Source organism: Symsagittifera roscoffensis, chromosome 3 (assembly GCF_963678635.1).
Source record: "Symsagittifera roscoffensis chromosome 3, txSymRosc1.1, whole genome shotgun sequence".
In the NCBI taxonomy this organism is placed as follows: Eukaryota; Metazoa; Xenacoelomorpha; order Acoela; family Convolutidae; genus Symsagittifera; species Symsagittifera roscoffensis.
Window position 1 is genome coordinate 61,034,864 of NC_087064.1, and position 17,638 is coordinate 61,052,501.

General features: G+C 35.4%; 1 protein-coding gene across 1 annotated transcript; it reads left to right on the top strand.

Annotated features, from left to right (window-relative positions):
• The first annotated feature begins 10,099 nt into the window (after positions 1–10,099).
• On the top strand, positions 10,100–14,750 carry LOC134842517 (WD repeat-containing protein 36-like). The gene is made up of 6 exons (XM_063858897.1): positions 10,100–10,801; positions 11,034–11,446; positions 11,769–12,018; positions 12,893–13,481; positions 13,670–14,139; positions 14,370–14,750. The coding sequence occupies exons 1-6, from the start codon at positions 10,109–10,111 to the stop codon at positions 14,682–14,684; spliced, it is 2,730 nt and encodes a 909-aa protein (XP_063714967.1). The 5' UTR covers positions 10,100–10,108; the 3' UTR covers positions 14,685–14,750.
• The last annotated feature ends 2,888 nt before the right edge of the window (positions 14,751–17,638 follow it).

A 17,638-nucleotide genomic window follows, 5' to 3' on the forward strand; every position in this document is an offset into this window, starting at 1 on the left:
TTCTGGTGGCTATACTAGTAAATATTGATAATGCTCAATCTGAAGTCCTAATCATAGGCCGCGAAGGATCTTGGTTTTTCTCGAGCGGGGATTTTCAAAAACAAATGACAATTTTTTGACCTTGTTTTTAGGTCGACCAAATTGATATTTTGAGCCTAAATAACTATAAAGACTCTCTTTTGCCCAAATTATCTGCGCCGTATGCAACTTTATGGAAACAGGCGAAAAAGAGCGATTTTAGGCTCCTAGAAAATGTTCACCAAAAATTGCGTTTTCTCTGCGCGCGCTCTTCAAAATTAGTATATTTTATCGCCCAAGGTGACTTAAGAAAAGTTTTTGCTCGGTCAGCCAAAAGTCGACTTTTTAAAATAGTAACAAAAGGGCTGTTTTCGGTGGGAGGGTTATTGAATCTCTGAGAAGTGGGGGGTTTGGTTTGTCCCTGATTGTATGTATAATGATAGAATTTCGATGATTTTATTTTTTGCTGATGATTTTTCAGCTTTATGGCTGAGCTCTTTCGATATAGTTTCCGAATTGAGCATGCCACTTTGCATACAATGCATATTTGCAATACTTGGAATCGATAGTTCTTGAGAGAAAACTTGGAATCGATTGTTCTTGAGAAATAATTTGTACATGAAAACGTTTTACACCTTATGATTTTTTTGCTTTTATATTCCTACAATCATGTTTGTTTTTTTTTGAACATAATGCTGTGTTTTTAAATTATTTTTACTATCACAAGTTGTGCGAAGTTCAGCTTCGCCTGTATTTGAATCTGTAGATAAGATTTTAGATGGTATTTTTGTTATTACACGAATGCAGCTTGTTTTTTTATTCCTACAACCTTGTTTGGTATTTTATGAATATAATGCTGTGTTTATAATATACTTTTACTATCACAAGTTGTGCGAAGTTCAGCTTCGCCTCTGTGTTTGAATCTGTAGGTAAGAGTTTAGATGGTATCTTTTGTTATTACACGAATGCAGCTTGTGTATTTCTCCTGGTTTGACTTTTTTTTTTAAGTTCAGTTCATTTACTTTGTTAAAAGAGAGGCATACTCCTCTATCGAATAGCAAAAGTGTAATGTTCACGAAAAACGTGATTTACTTGTAATTTCGAAAGTGGATTTTAGTTTCGAGATTTAGAGCGGAATCAAAGTCTTACCTAGCGATGCAATTTTCTCAAATTAAGCTAAATTTTTATCAAAAGTGTAAACCAGAAGCTGCTCTTGAAACGCAAAGAACTTCATGACAATATATTTTTTGCTTTGAATATCAAAGTTTGAAGTTTTTCTAAACATACTGTTTTTTTTGTTTCCTTGCGTTAATTGACTCTTTTTCAAGTTTATGTTGACTATGTTCAACTTTCTGGTGGCTATACTAGTATATATTAATAATGCTCAATCTGAAGTCTTAATCATAGGCCGCGAAGGATCTTGGTTTTTCTCGAGCGGGGATTTTCAAAAATAAATGACAATTTTTTGACCTTGTTTTTAGGTCGACCAAATTGATATTTTCTGCCTAAATAACTAAAAAGACTCTTTTGCCCAAATTATCTGCGCCGCATGCAACTTCATGGAAACAGGCCAAAAAGAGCGATTTTAGGCTCCTAAAAAATGTTCACCAAAAATTGCGGTTTCTCTGCGCGCGCTCTTCAAAATTAGTATATTTTATCGCCCAAGGTGACTTAAGAAAAGTTTTTGCTCGGTCAGCCAAAAGTCGACTTTTTAAAATAGTAACAAGAAGGCTGTTTTGGGTGGGCAGGTAATTGAATCTCTGAGAAGTGGGGGGTTTGGTTTGTCCCTGATTGTATGTATAATGATAGAATTTCTATGATTTTATTTTTTGCTGATGATTTTTCAGGTTTATGGCTGAGCTCTTTCGATATAGTTTCCGAATTGAGCATGCCACTTTGCATACAGTGCATATTTGCAATACTTGGAATCGATAGTTCTTGAGAGAAAACTTGGAATCGATTGTTTTTGAGAAATAATTTGTACATAAAAACGTTTTACACCTTATGATATTTTTGCTTTTATATTCCTACAATCTTGTTTGTTTTTTTTTGAACATCATGCTGTGTTTATAATAATCTTTTACCATCACAAGTTGTGCGAAGTTCAGCTTCGCCTGTGTTTGAATCTGTAGATAAGAGTTTAGATGGTATTTTTTATTATTACACGAATGCAGCTTGTTTTTTTATTCCTACAATCTTGTTTGGTATTTTTTGAACATAATGCTGTGTTTATAATATACTTTTACTATCACAAGTTGTGCGAAGTTCAGCTTCGCCTCTGTGTTTGAATCTGTAGGTAAGAGTTTAGATGGTATTTTTTGTTATTACACGAATGCAGCTTGTGTATTTTTTTTTCGCGGTTTGACTTTATTTAATTTAGATGTTAATTTTTTTTAAATTTTTTAAATTTAAATACTATCTAGTTTAGATGGTGTCTTTTGTTATTACACGAATGCAGCTTGTGTATTTCTCCCGGTTTTTGACTTTGTTTTTTTTTCTAAGTTCAGTTCATTTCCTTTGTTAAAAGAAAGGCGTTTTCCTCTATCGAATAGCAAAAGTGTAAAGTTCACGAAAAACGTGATTTACTTGTAATTTCGAAAGTGGATTTTAGTTTCGAGATTTACAGCAGAAGCAAAGTCTTACGTAACGATGCAATTTTCTCAAATTAGGCTTACTTTTAGCAAAAGTGTAAACCATAAGCTGTTCTTGAAACGCAAAGAACTTCATGGCAATATCTTTTTTGCTTTGAATATCAAAGTTTGAAGTTTTTCTAAACATACCGTTTTTTTTTGTTTCCTTGCGTTAATTGACTCTTCTTCAAGTTTATGTTGGCTATGCTCAACTTTCTGGTGGCTATACTAGTAAATATTGATAATGCTCAATCTGAAGTCTTAATCATATGCCGCGAAGGATCTTGGTTTTTCTCGAGCGGGGATTTTCAAAAACAAATGACAATTTTTTGACCTTGTGTTTAGGTCGACCAAATTGATATTTTGAGCCTAAATAACTATAAAGACTCTCTTTTGCCCAAATTATCTGCGCCGCATGCAACTTTATGGAAACAGGCCAAAAAGAGAGATTTTAGGCTCCTGGAAAATGTTCACCATAAAATTGCGTTTTTTCGGCGCGCGCTCTTCAAATTTAGTATATAGGTGACTTAAAAATTTTTTTTGCTCGGTCAGCCAAAAATCGACTTTTTAAAAAAGTAACAAAAGGGCTGTTTTGGGTAGGCAGGTAATTGAATCTCTGAGAAGTGGGGGGTTTGGTTTGTCCCTGATTGTATGTATAATAATAGAATTTCGATGATTTTATTTTTTGCTGATTATTTTTCAGCTTTTTGGCTGAGCTCTTTCGATATAGTTTCCGAATTGAGCATGCCACTTTGCATAAAGTGCATATTTGCAATACTTGGAATCGATAGTTCTTGAAAGAAAAGTAAATATTGATAATGCTCGGGTGTAAATATTGATAATGCTCAATCTGAACTCTTAATCATATGCCGCGAAGGATCTTGGTTTTTCTCGAGCGGGGATTTTCAAAAACAAAGACAATTTTTTGACCTTGTTTTTAGGTCGACCAATTCGATTTTTTGAGCCTAAATAATTATAAAGACTCTGTTGCCCAAATTATCTGCGCCGCATGCAACTTTATGGAAACAGGCCAAAAAGAGAGATTTTAGGCTCCTGGAAAATGTTCACCATAAAATTGCGTTTTTTCGGTGCGCGCTCTTCAAAGTTAGTATATAGGTGACATAAAAAAGTTTTTGCTCGGTCAGCCAAAAATCGACTTTTTAAAAAAGTAACAAAAGGGCTGTTTTGGGTGGGCAGGTAATTGAATCTCTGAGAAGTGGGGGGTTTGGTTTGTCCCTGATTGTATGTATAATGATAGAATTTCGATGATTTTATTTTCTGCTGATTTTTTTTTCAGCTTTTTGGCTCAGCTCTTTCGATATAGTTTCCGAATTGAGCATGCCACTTTGCATACAGTGCATATTTGCAATACTTGGAATCGATAGTTCTCGAGAGAAAACTTGGAATCGATAGTTCTTGAGAAATAATTTGTACATGAAAACGTTTTACACCTTGTGATTTTTTTTTGTTTTTTTTTATTCCTACAATCTTGTTTGGTGTTTTTTGAACATAATGCTGTGTTTATAATATACTTTTATTATCACTAGTTGTGCGAAGTTCAGCTTCGCCTCTGTGTTTGAATCTGTAGATAAGAGTTTAGATGGTATTTTTTGTTATTACACGAATGCAGCTTGTGTATTATTACGAAGCCAAGTTTCATTACAACGTTCTTGCGTTCATGGGAATGAACCAAACATAGCATCTGAGCTTAACAGGTATGTCATTTAAAAGTATTTGCTAATTTTGTGAAAAACTGCACCATAGATATTCTTCTGCATATAATAAATGACGAATAATCGATGAAGATCTTAAAGCAACAAAACTAGAAAGCAGTAAAGACCATTTTAAATCAAAATAATAAAAAAAAATTGCTGCATATAAGCAAACTAGGAACATGGTCGATCGTGTTGTTAAAAAAGGCATTTGGAAGAACTCATTGTATCTTGAGTAAATTAAGGTAACTTGAAAAAAATTTTCCTAGTTATTTTCATATTAAGTAATCATGATCTACCAATATAACACAATCATTTTTTAAACTGTTATGCAACTTACGCCTGTTATGTATGTTTTTGTTCCGACCATTGAAAATGGGGAGGAACTTTGTATTCGGGTGTTTTTTAGTTTTTTTCCACGCAAAATCAGGTACTACAATTAATAATCGGAATGGAACGAGTTATATATCATATTATAGCACTTTCAGTCATAATTCGAATGACATTAAAAAATTTTCAAACATTTTTTCAGTGTCGAGAAAAACCGGTTCGGAATTTTGGATATTTAGTCTAATTGCGAGCGAATAAAGCAAATATAATAAACTTATAATAAGCTTATAATGTTTCAGAAAGGTTGGATAATCGAGGCTCATCATGATCGGCGCTCGTTTCTTGAGGGCAAGGCAACAAAATCCATCCAAGTAAAATTGTCATTAAAACAACATGTTAATCTTAACCAGGGGCATACCAGCGGTTCTCCGAAATGAGCTGAACGGCTCGTATACTGGTCCTTTCCTTGTTGATCAATCGTCTTAATCTTTTAATAATAGTCTTAAAAGGCAATTTAGGCGTTGAGAACTCAGTTTATATCTAGTTAAATAAATTTTAAAAAAGTCTTTTTGGGAATAAAGTTTTATAAACGATAACCTTTTTTTAAAAAAAAAATCAATGAGGAAGAGCTTGTGTATTTCTCGCGGTTTGACTTTGTTTTTTTTTCTAAGTTCAGTTCATTTCCTTTGTTAAAAGAAAGGCATACTCCTCTATCGAATAGCAAAAGTGTAAAATTCACGAAAAACGTGATTTACTTGTAATTTCGAAAGTGGATTTTAGCTTCGAGATTTACAGCAGAATCAAAGTCTTACCTAACGATGCAATTTTCTCAAATTAAGCTTAGCATTAGCAAAAGTGTAAACCATAAGCTGTTCATGAAATGCAAAGAACTTCATGGCAATATTTTTTTTGCTTGGAATATCAAAGTTTGAAGTTTTTCTAAACATACCGTTTTTTTTGTTTCCTTGCCTTATTGAATCTTTTTCAAGTTTATGTTGGCTATGCTCAATTTTCTGGTGGCTATAGTAGTTAATATTGATAATGCTCAATCTGAAGTCTTAATCATATGCCGCGAAGGATATTAGTTTTTCTCGAGCGGGGATTTTCAAAAACAAATGACAATTTTTTGACCTTGTTTTTAGGTCGACCAAAGTGATATTTTGAGCCTAAATAATTATAAAGACTCTCTTTTGCCCAAATTATCTGCGCCGCATGCAACTTTATGGAAACAGGCCAAAAAGAGAGATTTCAGGCTCCTGGAAAATGTTCACCATAAAATTGCGTTTTTTCGGCGCGCGCTCTTCAAAGTTAGTATATAGGTGACTTAAAAAAAGTTTTTGCTCGGTCAGCCAAAAATCGACTTTTTAAAATAGTAACAAAAGGGCTGTTTTGGGTGGGCAGGTAATTGAATCTCTGAGAAGTGGGGGGTTTGGTTTGTCCCTGATTGTATGTATATTGATAGAATTTCGATGATTTTATTTTTTGCTGCTTAGTTTTCAGCTTTTTGGCTGAGCTCTTTCGATATAGTTTCCGAATTGAGCATGGTTCTTTGCATACAGTGCATATTTGCAATACTTGGAATCGATAGTTCTTGAGAGAAAAGTAAATATTGATACTGCTCGGGTGTAAATATTGATAATGCTCAATCTGAAGTCTTAATCATATGCCGCGAAGGATCTTGGTTTTTCTCGAGCGGGGATTTTCAAAAACAAATGACAATTTTTTGACCTTGTTTTTAGGTCGACCAATTTGATATTTTGAGCCTAAATAACTATAAAGACTCTCTTTTGCCCAAATTATATGCGCCGCATGCAACTTTATGGAAACAGGCCAAAAAGAGAGATTTTAGGCTCCTGGAAAATGTTCACAATAAAATTGCGTTTTTTCGGCGCGCGCTCTTCAAAGTTAGTATATAGGTGACATAAAAAAAGTTTTTGCTCGGTCAGCCAAAAATCGACTTTTTAAAATAGTAACAAAAGGGCTGTTTTTAGGTGGGCAGGTAATTGAATCTCTGAGAAGTGGGGGTTTGGTTTGTCCCTGATTGTATGTGTATAATGATAGAATTTCGATGATTTTATTTTTTGCTGATTATTTTTCAGCTTTTTGGCTGAGCTCTTTCGATATAGTTCCCGAATTGAGCATGCCACTTTGCATACAGTGCATATTTGCAATACTTGGAATCGATAGTTCTTGAGAGAAAAGTAAATATTGATACTGCTCGGGTGTAAATATTGATAATGCTCAATCTGAAGTCTTAATCATATGCCGCGAAGGATCTTGGTTTTTCTCGAGCGGGGATTTTCAAAAACAAATGACAATTTTTTGACCTTGTTTTTAGGTCGACCAATTTGATATTTTGAGCCTAAATAACTATAAAGACTCTCTTTTGCCCAAATTATCTGCGCCGCATGCAACTTTATGGAAACAGGCCAAAAAGAGAGATTTTAGGCTCCTGGAAAATGTTCACCATAAAATTGCTTTTTTCTGCGCGCGCTCTTCAAAGTTAGTATATAGGTGACTTAAAAATTTTTTTTGCTCGGTCAGCCAAAAATCGACTTTTTAAAATAGTAACAAAAGGGTTGTTTTGGGTGGGCAGGTAATTGAATCTCTGAGAAGTGGGGGGTTTGGTTTGTCCCTGATTGTATGTATAATGATAGAATTTCGATGATTTTATTTTTTGCTGATTATTTTTCAGCTTTTTGGCTGAGCTCTTTCGATATAGTTTCCGAATTGAGCATGCCACTTTGCATACAGTGCATATTTGCAATACTTGGAATCGATAGTTCTTGAGAGAAAACTTGGAATCGATTGTTCTTGAGAAATAATTTGTACATGAAAACGTTTTACACCTTATGATTTTTTTGCTTTTATATTCCTACAATCATGTTTGTTTTTTTTGAACATAATGCTGTGTTTTTAATATATTTTTACTAACACAAGTTGTGCGAAGTTCAGCTTCGCCTCTGTGTTTTAATCTGTAGATAAGAGTTTAGATGGTATTTTTTGTTATTACACGAATGCAGCTTGTGTATTATTACGAAGCCAAGTTTCATTACAACGTTCTTATGTTCATGGAAATGAACCAAACATGGCATCGGAGCTTAACAGGTATGTCATTTAAAAGTATTTGCTAATTTTGTGAAAAACTGCACCATAGATATTCTTCTGCATATAATAAATGACGAATAATCGATGAAGATCTTGAAGCAACAAAACTAGAAAGCAGTAAAGACCATTTTAAATCAAAATAATAAAAAAAATTGCTGCGTATAAGCAAACTAGGAACACGGTCGATCGTGCTGTTAAAAAAAGCATTTGGAAGAACTCATTGTATCTTGAGTAAATTAAGGTAACTTGAAAAAAGTTTTCCTAGATATTTCCATATTAAGTAATCATGATCTACCAATATAACACAATCATTTTTAAACTGTTATGCAACATACGCCTGTTATGTATGTTTTTGTTCCGACCATTGAAAATGGGGAGGAGCTTTGTATTCGGGTGTTTTTTAGTTTTTTTCAACGCAAAATCAGGTACTACAATTAATCATCGGAATGGAACGAGTTATATATCATATTATAGCACTTTCAGTCATATAGCACTTTCAGTCAAAAATTTCAAACGTTTTCTCAGTGTCGAGAAAAACCGGTTCGGAATTTTGAATATTTAGTCTAATTGCGAGCGAATAAAGCAAATATAATAAACTTATAATAAGCTTATAATGTTTCAGAAAGGTTGGATAATCGAGGCTCACCGTGATCGGTGCTCGTTGCTTGAGGGCAAGGCAACAAAACCCATCCAAGAAAAATTGTCATTAAAACAACATGTTAATCTTAACCAGGGGCATAACAGCGGTTCTCCGAAATGAGCTGAACAGCTCGTATACTGGTCCTTTCCTTGTTGATCAATCGTCTTAATCTTATAATAATAGTCTTAAAAGTCAATTTAGGCGTTGAGAACTCAGTTTATATTCAGTTAAATAAATTTTAAAAAAGTCTTTTGGGGAATAAAGTTTAATGAACGATAACCTTTTTTTTAAAAAAAATTCAATGAGGACGTTTATTGTCGAATATAACTAATTACTCTTGCTAGCTTGCGAACGTTAGTGCATTAGTACGAACCTTCTGTTTTTTTTCAAACCAATCTCGTAATTAAAAGTGTTCATTAAAAGTGTTCACTTTATTTGTTAGTTTTTGTGATTTGTTAAGCGCCCGTGGCTGAGTGGTTAGTGTGAGAATCATAATATCTGGGTCGCAGATCGAATCCCAGAACGTAGACAATTTTTGTACTAATTCGAGGCTTATTTATACTTTTTCTTATTGTAGAGCTGCTTTTTGTCGTTCAAATCCTGTTATTACACCACGAAAAAAAAACGGATGAAAAAAACTGTTTTTTTTTATTATGGTTGGAACTTTCTGTGCTACTTGCAGAGCAAGCGGCTATCCTTGTTTAGAGTTGTTAATTTTGCATTAATCAAATAGCAAGAGCTATATTCTCTCAACGTAAGTTGGTAAATTGCGGCTTAGTATTTATATGTCAAGTATAAGTGCGATGCTCTGCAGCAATCAATATCTCACCCCTGGTGCTGAATATTCTTTGTTCACGATGAGACGACTTAATCCTACTTCAATAAATTGTTGTCCCAGTTAATCAGGGACACAACAGCGGTAAAAAGTTAACATTTTTTCACCTTTTTTTCTTTGTTATGATGCTTTTTTGTTAGCCCTGGCCCTACCTAATCGGTGTTGCCATCCATTTTGCGGTAGCTTTTCCCACATTGAGGAGGCGGTTGACATGGAAACCATCCGACTGTGACCGAACTGGAATTCGAAAGCAGGACCCCCGTTTTAAGAACCGAGCGCTTCAACCACAAAAGGGCCGCACAAGCTATTGTGTAAGGGTTAAGTGTCTGCATATGTCTGCACAGTACTTAATTAGCTTGGGCAATAAAGCGACTTAAATTGAGAAGGGTTCAAATTTTTCAGAAGTCCTAAAATTTAGATTGAGGTCATGCCAAAAAAGAGTATAAGCTTGTCTTAACAACGAAATTGCCACAAAAATTTGTTTTTATGACAAATTTTTTGCATTGAAAATATAGGTTTATTTTACTTGGAGCGCTGAAAAGCTGCATACTTGTCAAAGCCTCGGGTATAAATTCAATACTATAGACTTTTGCTTGGGTTCCTTCAGACCTCTGAAGTCGATAGGAGAGGGGTCTATATTCTAATGGAGGAGGAGTCTGCGAAGAAGTGGATTTGTGTGGAGGAGTCCCGGCATGAAATTTGTTGAGAGTAATCCAAAACTGTCTAATTTCTTATTAAGAAAAATTTTCAAATAAATGGAAAGTGCGCGCGGTAACATTGTACACAACCATTGTACCAATTTAGTGTTTGTTAAAAATTCTAGAAAATTTATGTTATGTTGACGAGCAAAAGCAGAATTTTCCAACATGTTCATACCGTGGCCAGCTTCTGCAACGAAGTCTCGGCCCGGGTCAAATACGACACGAATTTAAACACAGTCCACGTGATCACAGCGACTGCAAACCAATACAACGTATTCTCACTATCGAAGCTTGCAAAGCTATACGTTAGTGATCTTCTTCCAGAGAAGATTTCATTCATTGCTGCTCATGAGTTTTGCATAGCTTGTGTTTGCGACAGGAAAGTGCACGTTTGTGTTCGTGGAAACGTTTGCGCCTCTTACGAGCAGCATGACGGTAAAATTCTAGGCGCGCTGTTTGTTGGTGACTATATTGTTTCATGGGACACCCAAAACGCGCTGCATGTTTATCATAAAGTATCTTGCGACTCGGTGATCCGACTTGACCTTGAAAAGCGAAGTCAAATTTCGCAAATTATTCACCCGAAAACGTACATGAATAAAGTTATGATCGGTTTTCAGTCTGGAAAATTGCAGCTGTGGAATATTAAAAGTGGAAAAGTGGTTCATGAGTTTACGTCTGTTTCATCTTTGGAGTCTGAGTTAACCTGTTTGCTCCAGAGTCCGGTAGTGGACGTTGCATGTGCCGGTTATACATGTGGAACTATTTTGCTGCTGAATTTGAAGACTGATAAAGTCATACTAAAGCTAAACCAGAACAACTCAAAAGTAAGCCGCGCAGATATAGTTTTCCTATTTTATGAGTTTTTCAATGGATTTGTGAGCAAACTCCATGGTTACAGTTTTGCAGATGATGTTTTTTGTATTTATTGATGTCTAAAGCTCAAACTCCGAAATTCATTTTCATCGATGAGCAAAAAAATCTATGTGTCATCAAATTAATTAAATTGCTAGTTATAATATTTTTAAGGGAGGTGACTTAGTTTCGTCTATTTTCCAGGTGACAGCTTTATCGTTTCGACTTGATGACTCACCTATACTTGTATGCGCAACCGCCGACGGTTGCATCGGGTCCTGGAACCTCAATGAGAAATCACTCCAATCAGTGGTCCGCGATGCTTGCGAATCAAATCATCCAATCACAGGCCTCGAATGCATCCAATCACAGAACCTTATGATGACGTCATCGAGTGCGAATAGTTTGAAGTTGTGGATATTTGACTCCAAAGACGGATCCAGTCCCCCTAGAGTTTTAATTGAGAGGGTTGGTCATGCACAGGGAGATATTAGTAGGCTGAGGATGTATGATAATTCGTCTGGTTTGGGGTTCATGTTGACTGCTGGTCAAGACGGAAGCGTGAAGAAACTATCGTTGGAACACGAAAGACACAGCCGTAATTTGGGACAGTCGAGGTTAGTATTGAATCAGTCGAGCGGTTGGCTCAGATTTTCTTCAAAACTGCGAAATCACAGTGGTCTTTTGTTCTGAAGTTAATGCATTAAGGAAGCAGCAAACGATGTTAGATGCTAAGTGCCTCTGTTTTATGGTTGCGTTTTATATGGCCCGCTTAAGTTTTTTAGCTATGGCTATGAGGAAGTTCGGGTAACAATGTTCAGATGAACAGTCTTCTGAAACATATGAGGTCCGAGTCGGTCGCTCTCTTTCATAGTTGTAACCTTGCAATTGAAATGTTATTAATCTAATGAGTTGTGTCTTAATTTCTGTACATTACAGAACATCCACTGGCAAGAAAAAACCCAACTCGTCTCTTGACTCCTCGCGCGACCTCTTCCTTGGTCCCATCACAGACTTGTGCTGCGAGGTGAGGAGGGAGTCGGACTGGGATTCGGCCGTTTCTGTACATTTGAACAGTGACGTGGTCTGCTCCTGGAACGTGTACAAGAGTACGATTGGGAAACATAGATTGATGCCGACTAGAGAACAGAAGGATAGAATGCATACGATGGTGGCAACTTGCCTTGACGTGAGTTTCTTTATGCGTAGAAAAAGAGTGCTCTAAACTGGAGAACGGTACAGCTTGTCTTCGGTTTTACTTTGTATAGAAGACTAAATTAGGGTCTGTCTAACAGGGCAAGTTCTTAAATTAACGCTCGGAGTTTGTTTGTTAATCCGCACTTTCATGATTATGTCAAAGAATTTTGGGACCTGCAGTTATATATAAATCAACTACATTTAACAACAAGGATAGCCGGTTACTGTGCAAGTAGCACAGAATGTTTTGACCATAGATCTTAAAAAATAAGGTTGTTTTGTAGAACGAAAAACTAGAACTAAGGCATTTTCGACTGTCATAATAAATAGGCAAATTGGAAAACACAATTTGTAAAAAAGTGACTTGAAAAACCAAAAAAATTTTACAATACAATTAATTTTTTTTCTTGTTTTTTGCAGACATTTTTTTGAACTTTGATTCTCAAAATGACGTTGAAAAAACTCCAAAAACTAATATTACCCGAGTAAAACTAAGATCAAGTATAAATATGCTATTGTAAACAGCCTAAATTAAGCAGAAATAAGCATGCTCGCTGGCTGTACTCGCTCGAAATTAGACGAAGAATCAAAAGATTCAAACTGGTTTTTCTCGACACTGGAAATAAAGTTTGGATTTTTTAAATGCCGTTCGAATCACAATTGAAAGGGCTTCAATATGATATATCACTCGACCTATTCCGATTATTATTTGTGGTATCTGACTTCGCGTGAAAAACAAAAAGAGAAAAATTAAAATATTCGAAAACAAAGTCCTTCCCCATTTTATTGGTCGGAACAAAAACTATATACTGAGATTTGTTTAATCCTCGTTGCGTTATCGTAAAGATAATGTGCTTTGTTTTCAGTTGTCATCCTGTGGAAATTTCTGCGTTGTTGGCTACAGTGACGGAAGCGTAAACAAATTCAACGTCCAAAGTGGAGACCTGAGAGCTTCCAAGCAGATAACCGATGATAAATCAAATGTAGAAACTGAAACTTCTTCTTGTGTGGGAATCGCAATTGACAAGTTGAACACAAAACTTGTCGTAGCTCAAATGAGTTGTATCACTTTTCACGAATTTGAGAAACTAAAGCAATTGGGCTCTAAACTGACACTATCTGAAGATATTGAGTCGATACGACTTCATCGTGAAAGTTGTCTGATGGCAGCTGCTTTGACCGATTTTTCTATCGAAATAGTCGATTATGTTGAGCAAAGCTCAGTCCGACATTTTGAACACTCGCTATTATCAATCCACATTGCAAGAATATTAGACATGGTGTTTTCCCCAGACTCGAGGTGGTTGGTATCTTGCTCGTTGGATTACACGATCAGAGTGTGGAATATTCCGACATGCTCTTTAATTGACTGTTTTGCAACTGAGAATCCGCCTGTTTCTTTGGATTTTTCACCAACTGCGGATGTTCTGTGCGTCGCGTTTTTAGAATCAATTGGTGAGTAAAAAGTTGAATCATTTGAGGCTGTTTATACTTTTTAATCTAATGGTGAAGAAAATATGATTGCTCATCTGTAGATATTCATAAAATGAATCACTTTTAAAAAGAACCCAGGTAATCTTGACTAATTTCTTATTTTATCTTTAGATGTTTAAGCGCAATCGTTTTTCTCTTGATTTTTTTAGGTGTTGCCGTCCTGTCAAACGTGTCTCTTTACCAACCTGTGGATTTGACCCCTCTTCAGAAAACATTTAGCCCGTTCACTATAGATCTGGACGAAACAGAAAGTTCTGAAAATGAAACAGTTCTAGCAGACTCATTCAAGTCGCCTGAATTGTTATCAGAATTAGCATCGTTGTCACTCAACCCAGAAGGAACCTCAAAATGGCTCACAGTTCTGAAACACGATACGATTAAAGAAAGAAATAAAGCAAAAGCACCCCCGAAAGTGTTGAAAGCAGCGCCCTTTTTCATCCCGACCGTTGCAGGTTTGGAGTTTCAACTTGATACGAGTGAAGTGAAAAAGTTATTGAAGCATGAAAAGAAAACAGATATAGTCGCGAAGGTATTAAACGAAGACTCTTCTGTATTGGTTCAGATGATGAAAAGAAATGATGGCGATGTCAAGGCCAAGGATATAATTGGATTCTTAGAAGTAAGTTTTATTAAAGTTAAACTAAATTGTTTGAGGTATTGGAATCACTTTAATTTGATATCATCTCACATTTCTGCCAAATTTTCTTTTTCGTTAATTAAGATTCTTTGGAATAAATAATATTTACGCTTTAATCACTGGAGCCTAAAATTCAACGAAACAGATAAAGCTTTCGAGAATTGCATATCCAGGATGTGATAAATGAAAGATTTAAAAGATGATTTTTTCAGGCAAAATCTGCAGCTGCTATCAACTTCGAAATCTATTCTCTCTCAGAATCACAGGGAGGTTCAACTGAGATGATCAAATTATTCATTCAGCATTTGACTAAATCATTTCGCGCTGGCGTGTCACTTGATGGATGCAGAGCAATGTTGCAGTTAGTTCTGAAACTCCATGGTCCGATTATTCAGCAGAACCAAGAAATTTTTCAATATGTTTTGGAAGAATTAAGAAGTTGCCATTTAGAGAGTTGGGGGAAAATAAGCCATGATTTTCAACTAACTGTCGCTGTTGCTTCCTTTATTAGATCTCCAATTGTGTGATTCTATGATGCATTGTTTTCTGTAAAAAGAGGATTTGTTCCTATGGAAATAAAAAGTTTGAAGCTATTTCATTTTGATCCACTGCACTGCGAATGATGCTGTTTTGAAGTTTCGGAGCTGATCTCCATTTTGATCAATGGTAATCGGAATGGGATTGAAATTTAAAAAATAACAAAGCTAGAAGTTCAACTAAATCGGTTTCCTATGTTCCTTAATTTTTCTCATGTCGTTATTGATCGATTCAAGATAGAACTTTAATACTGTATATGATGTACATCAAAAAGTGCTTTGAGGACTATTTTAGTAAATCATAGGTTATGTTAAAGGCATATCTTGCAAAAAGCGCTCTTTACGCACTTAAAAACATGAAGCGGTTAAAGAACGAAGTTCACGGCATCTAGAAAATTAGAAAACAAAATTGAAAGTTCTGTGACAACCTATCCGGATTAAAGACATCAGCATATGCAAATAAATTGAGTGTCCTAGGTTGAACTCAATAAATTGATAAAGGAATAGATCTGTTGTTCATTTAATAGAAAGAAACACTATGAGAGTGGCGCGGATCGCAGGTTTTCAAAAGTTGTCTACTTTTTTCTTATATTACGAGGCCAAACTCTGCGCTGGATAGGCGCACAGTTTAGTGTGTAGGGCTCTGGAATCCAGAGACAGGTCTTTAAAAATGTTAAATTTTTGTTGCACGATCAAAGAAAACGAAAGAACAAAAGAAGAATCATGATATCATCCTTGTTCCGGAATCCACCTACAATTCACAGAAAACACAGTTTGGCCTAGTAATCAAGTCCACTAAATTGACTTTTCGAGCTCTTCATTGGGAAAAGTCAATGAATTCAAGGTAACCGTGTGTTTTTCTTTAAATTTCAGTTTTGAGTTTCTTAAAAAAGTATCAGTAAGTTTTTCTCACAACAGATTGCATGTTTTTGCGCTTGCGATTAGCAAGCGTTATCAATTCAGAATGTAGACTTTTTTCTCGGGTTAACACTAGTTAAAGAAAATCTGTTGAATCACTATGCAGCTTACATGCTCATTTTCATGAAAACTCAGATTTAAATACTTGGTGTGTACTAGTACCTACAGGATAGTTTCAGGGGGATTTGAAACTTTTTAAAGTGTTTTACGAAATCAGTTGTTTTTGGCTCAACTGTTGTCTACTCAAAAATTGTCGGCCTTAACTCCGCTTTTTAAGTTTTCAGTTGCTAATTTGAATTTCAAATGTCTTGCTTCGCACGTTTACTTAGTATTCTTGTTTGATAAAAGCAGTTATTTTGAAAGTGTATGGTATTGTGTTTTTTATTTTATTTTTTGAGATACTTTGGAAATTTTCATCACTTTCACGAACACCATACTACAGATTTTCAAAAAGGGGTATCTATAGAAAGACCGCCCACAGTCTTGTGTGCCTGCATACTACTCGGTCTATTTTTGATTTACCCCTTTGTCTACTACCTTCGAAAAAGTATGTGGGGGGAACATATGACCTAGATTTTTGATTTTTAAATCGTTTTCTCAAAAACCAACCCACCAAATCTGAGATTTAAGCTTCAAAGAATAGAATGCATTTAAAAAGCTCCCATCCAAAAGTGGTTACGCCCAAAGTTTTTAACACTTAAAATTATGGCCTTAGAATTTGTCAAGTTTTTGACCGTTTTTTGAATATTTTGAAAAGTTTTCTCAAAAACTAACATCCCAAACCTGACAATCTGGGTTCAAGTGAGAAAACACAAAGTGGGAAGCTCGCCTGCTTTAGTGGCCACTCAATCTTTTTACACAAAAAGTTATCGTCCTCGGAAAAGTCAAGTTTTTGTTGTTTTGAGCCTTTTTTTTATGAGTTTTACCGACAAATACCCTCCCATAGCTAAGGTTTTTGGGTTCAATTTAAAAGACGGGTTACGGGAGGCTCCTTTGCATACGCGAAAACAACTAAGTTTTTTTGACACAAAAATTATGGATCTCGGAAAAGTCAAAATTTTCATTTTTTAACCGTTTCTCCAGAACTAAACTGTCAAACCTGGGTTTTTGAGTTCAATCGGAGTTGCAAGTTGAGTGAATTTCTTCTGCATAAACAACTATGTCCATTTTTTTTCTAAACAAAAAAGTATGATTGTCGGAAATGAAAACTTTGACCGGTTTTTTTGATAGTTTTACTTTTATCGAAAATTCAACTCTCGAATCTGAGATTGTGGAATCATTGGCGACAACGGGTTGTAGGAAACTCACCTGCATTAGCGGCAATTCTCGGAAAAGTCAAAGCTTTGGTTTTTGAAGGTTTTTTCAAACTTTTAAAATTTCTCGAAAACTACCCGGCCATATCTGAGATTTTGGATTCAATCGAAATTAGAAAATACAGGTTGCTTCGATCTTTTCTGCACAAGGGGCTTCACCCTAATTCTCACAAAAAGCTACGATTCTGGGAAATGTCAATTTTTTGATTTTGTGTCCGTTTTTTAGACTTTTCTCAATGACTATCCTGCCAATTCTGATATCATAGGTTTGATCGACACAACAGGTTGTTGGAAGCTTACCTTTATAATTTGAAAACCCAATTTTTGTAATTACGCATTTTTTCCCGCATCAGTATAACAAATTTTAAAACTTTCAATCACGTGCCTTTAGCTTTAGCTGGACCCTAGGTGTCCTTCATCGATACATACGAAAATTTCTCCCTAGTTTTTAACATTTTTTTTCGACATATGCTATTTTTCTGATTGTGTTGTATCGCAAGTGGTGCTAAGCTTCGCTTCGCCTCTGTGTAAAATTATAGTTTTGGAATCAAGACAAATGAAAAGCTTTACATGATTTTCATACGGGATATCGAAAATCGCGCAGAAAAAAGTTCTCATTGATCCTGGCGAAGTGGTCCGAACAATTGAAACAGGTAGGTGCTAAAGTGTCTGAAATTATTTATTGGAATTAGCTGAATAGTTTATAATCTTCAG

Bases quoted from the DNA above. Each gene is read 5' to 3' on its own strand.
- LOC134842517 (XM_063858897.1), top strand. From the start codon at position 10,109: ATGTTGACGAGCAAAAGCAGAATTTTCCAACATGTTCATACCGTGGCC. The intron at 13,482-13,669 runs GTGAGTAAAAAG...TGATTTTTTTAG, and splicing joins CGCGTTTTTAGAATCAATTG to GTGTTGCCGTCCTGTCAAAC. The intron at 14,140-14,369 runs GTAAGTTTTATT...TGATTTTTTCAG, and splicing joins ATATAATTGGATTCTTAGAA to GCAAAATCTGCAGCTGCTAT.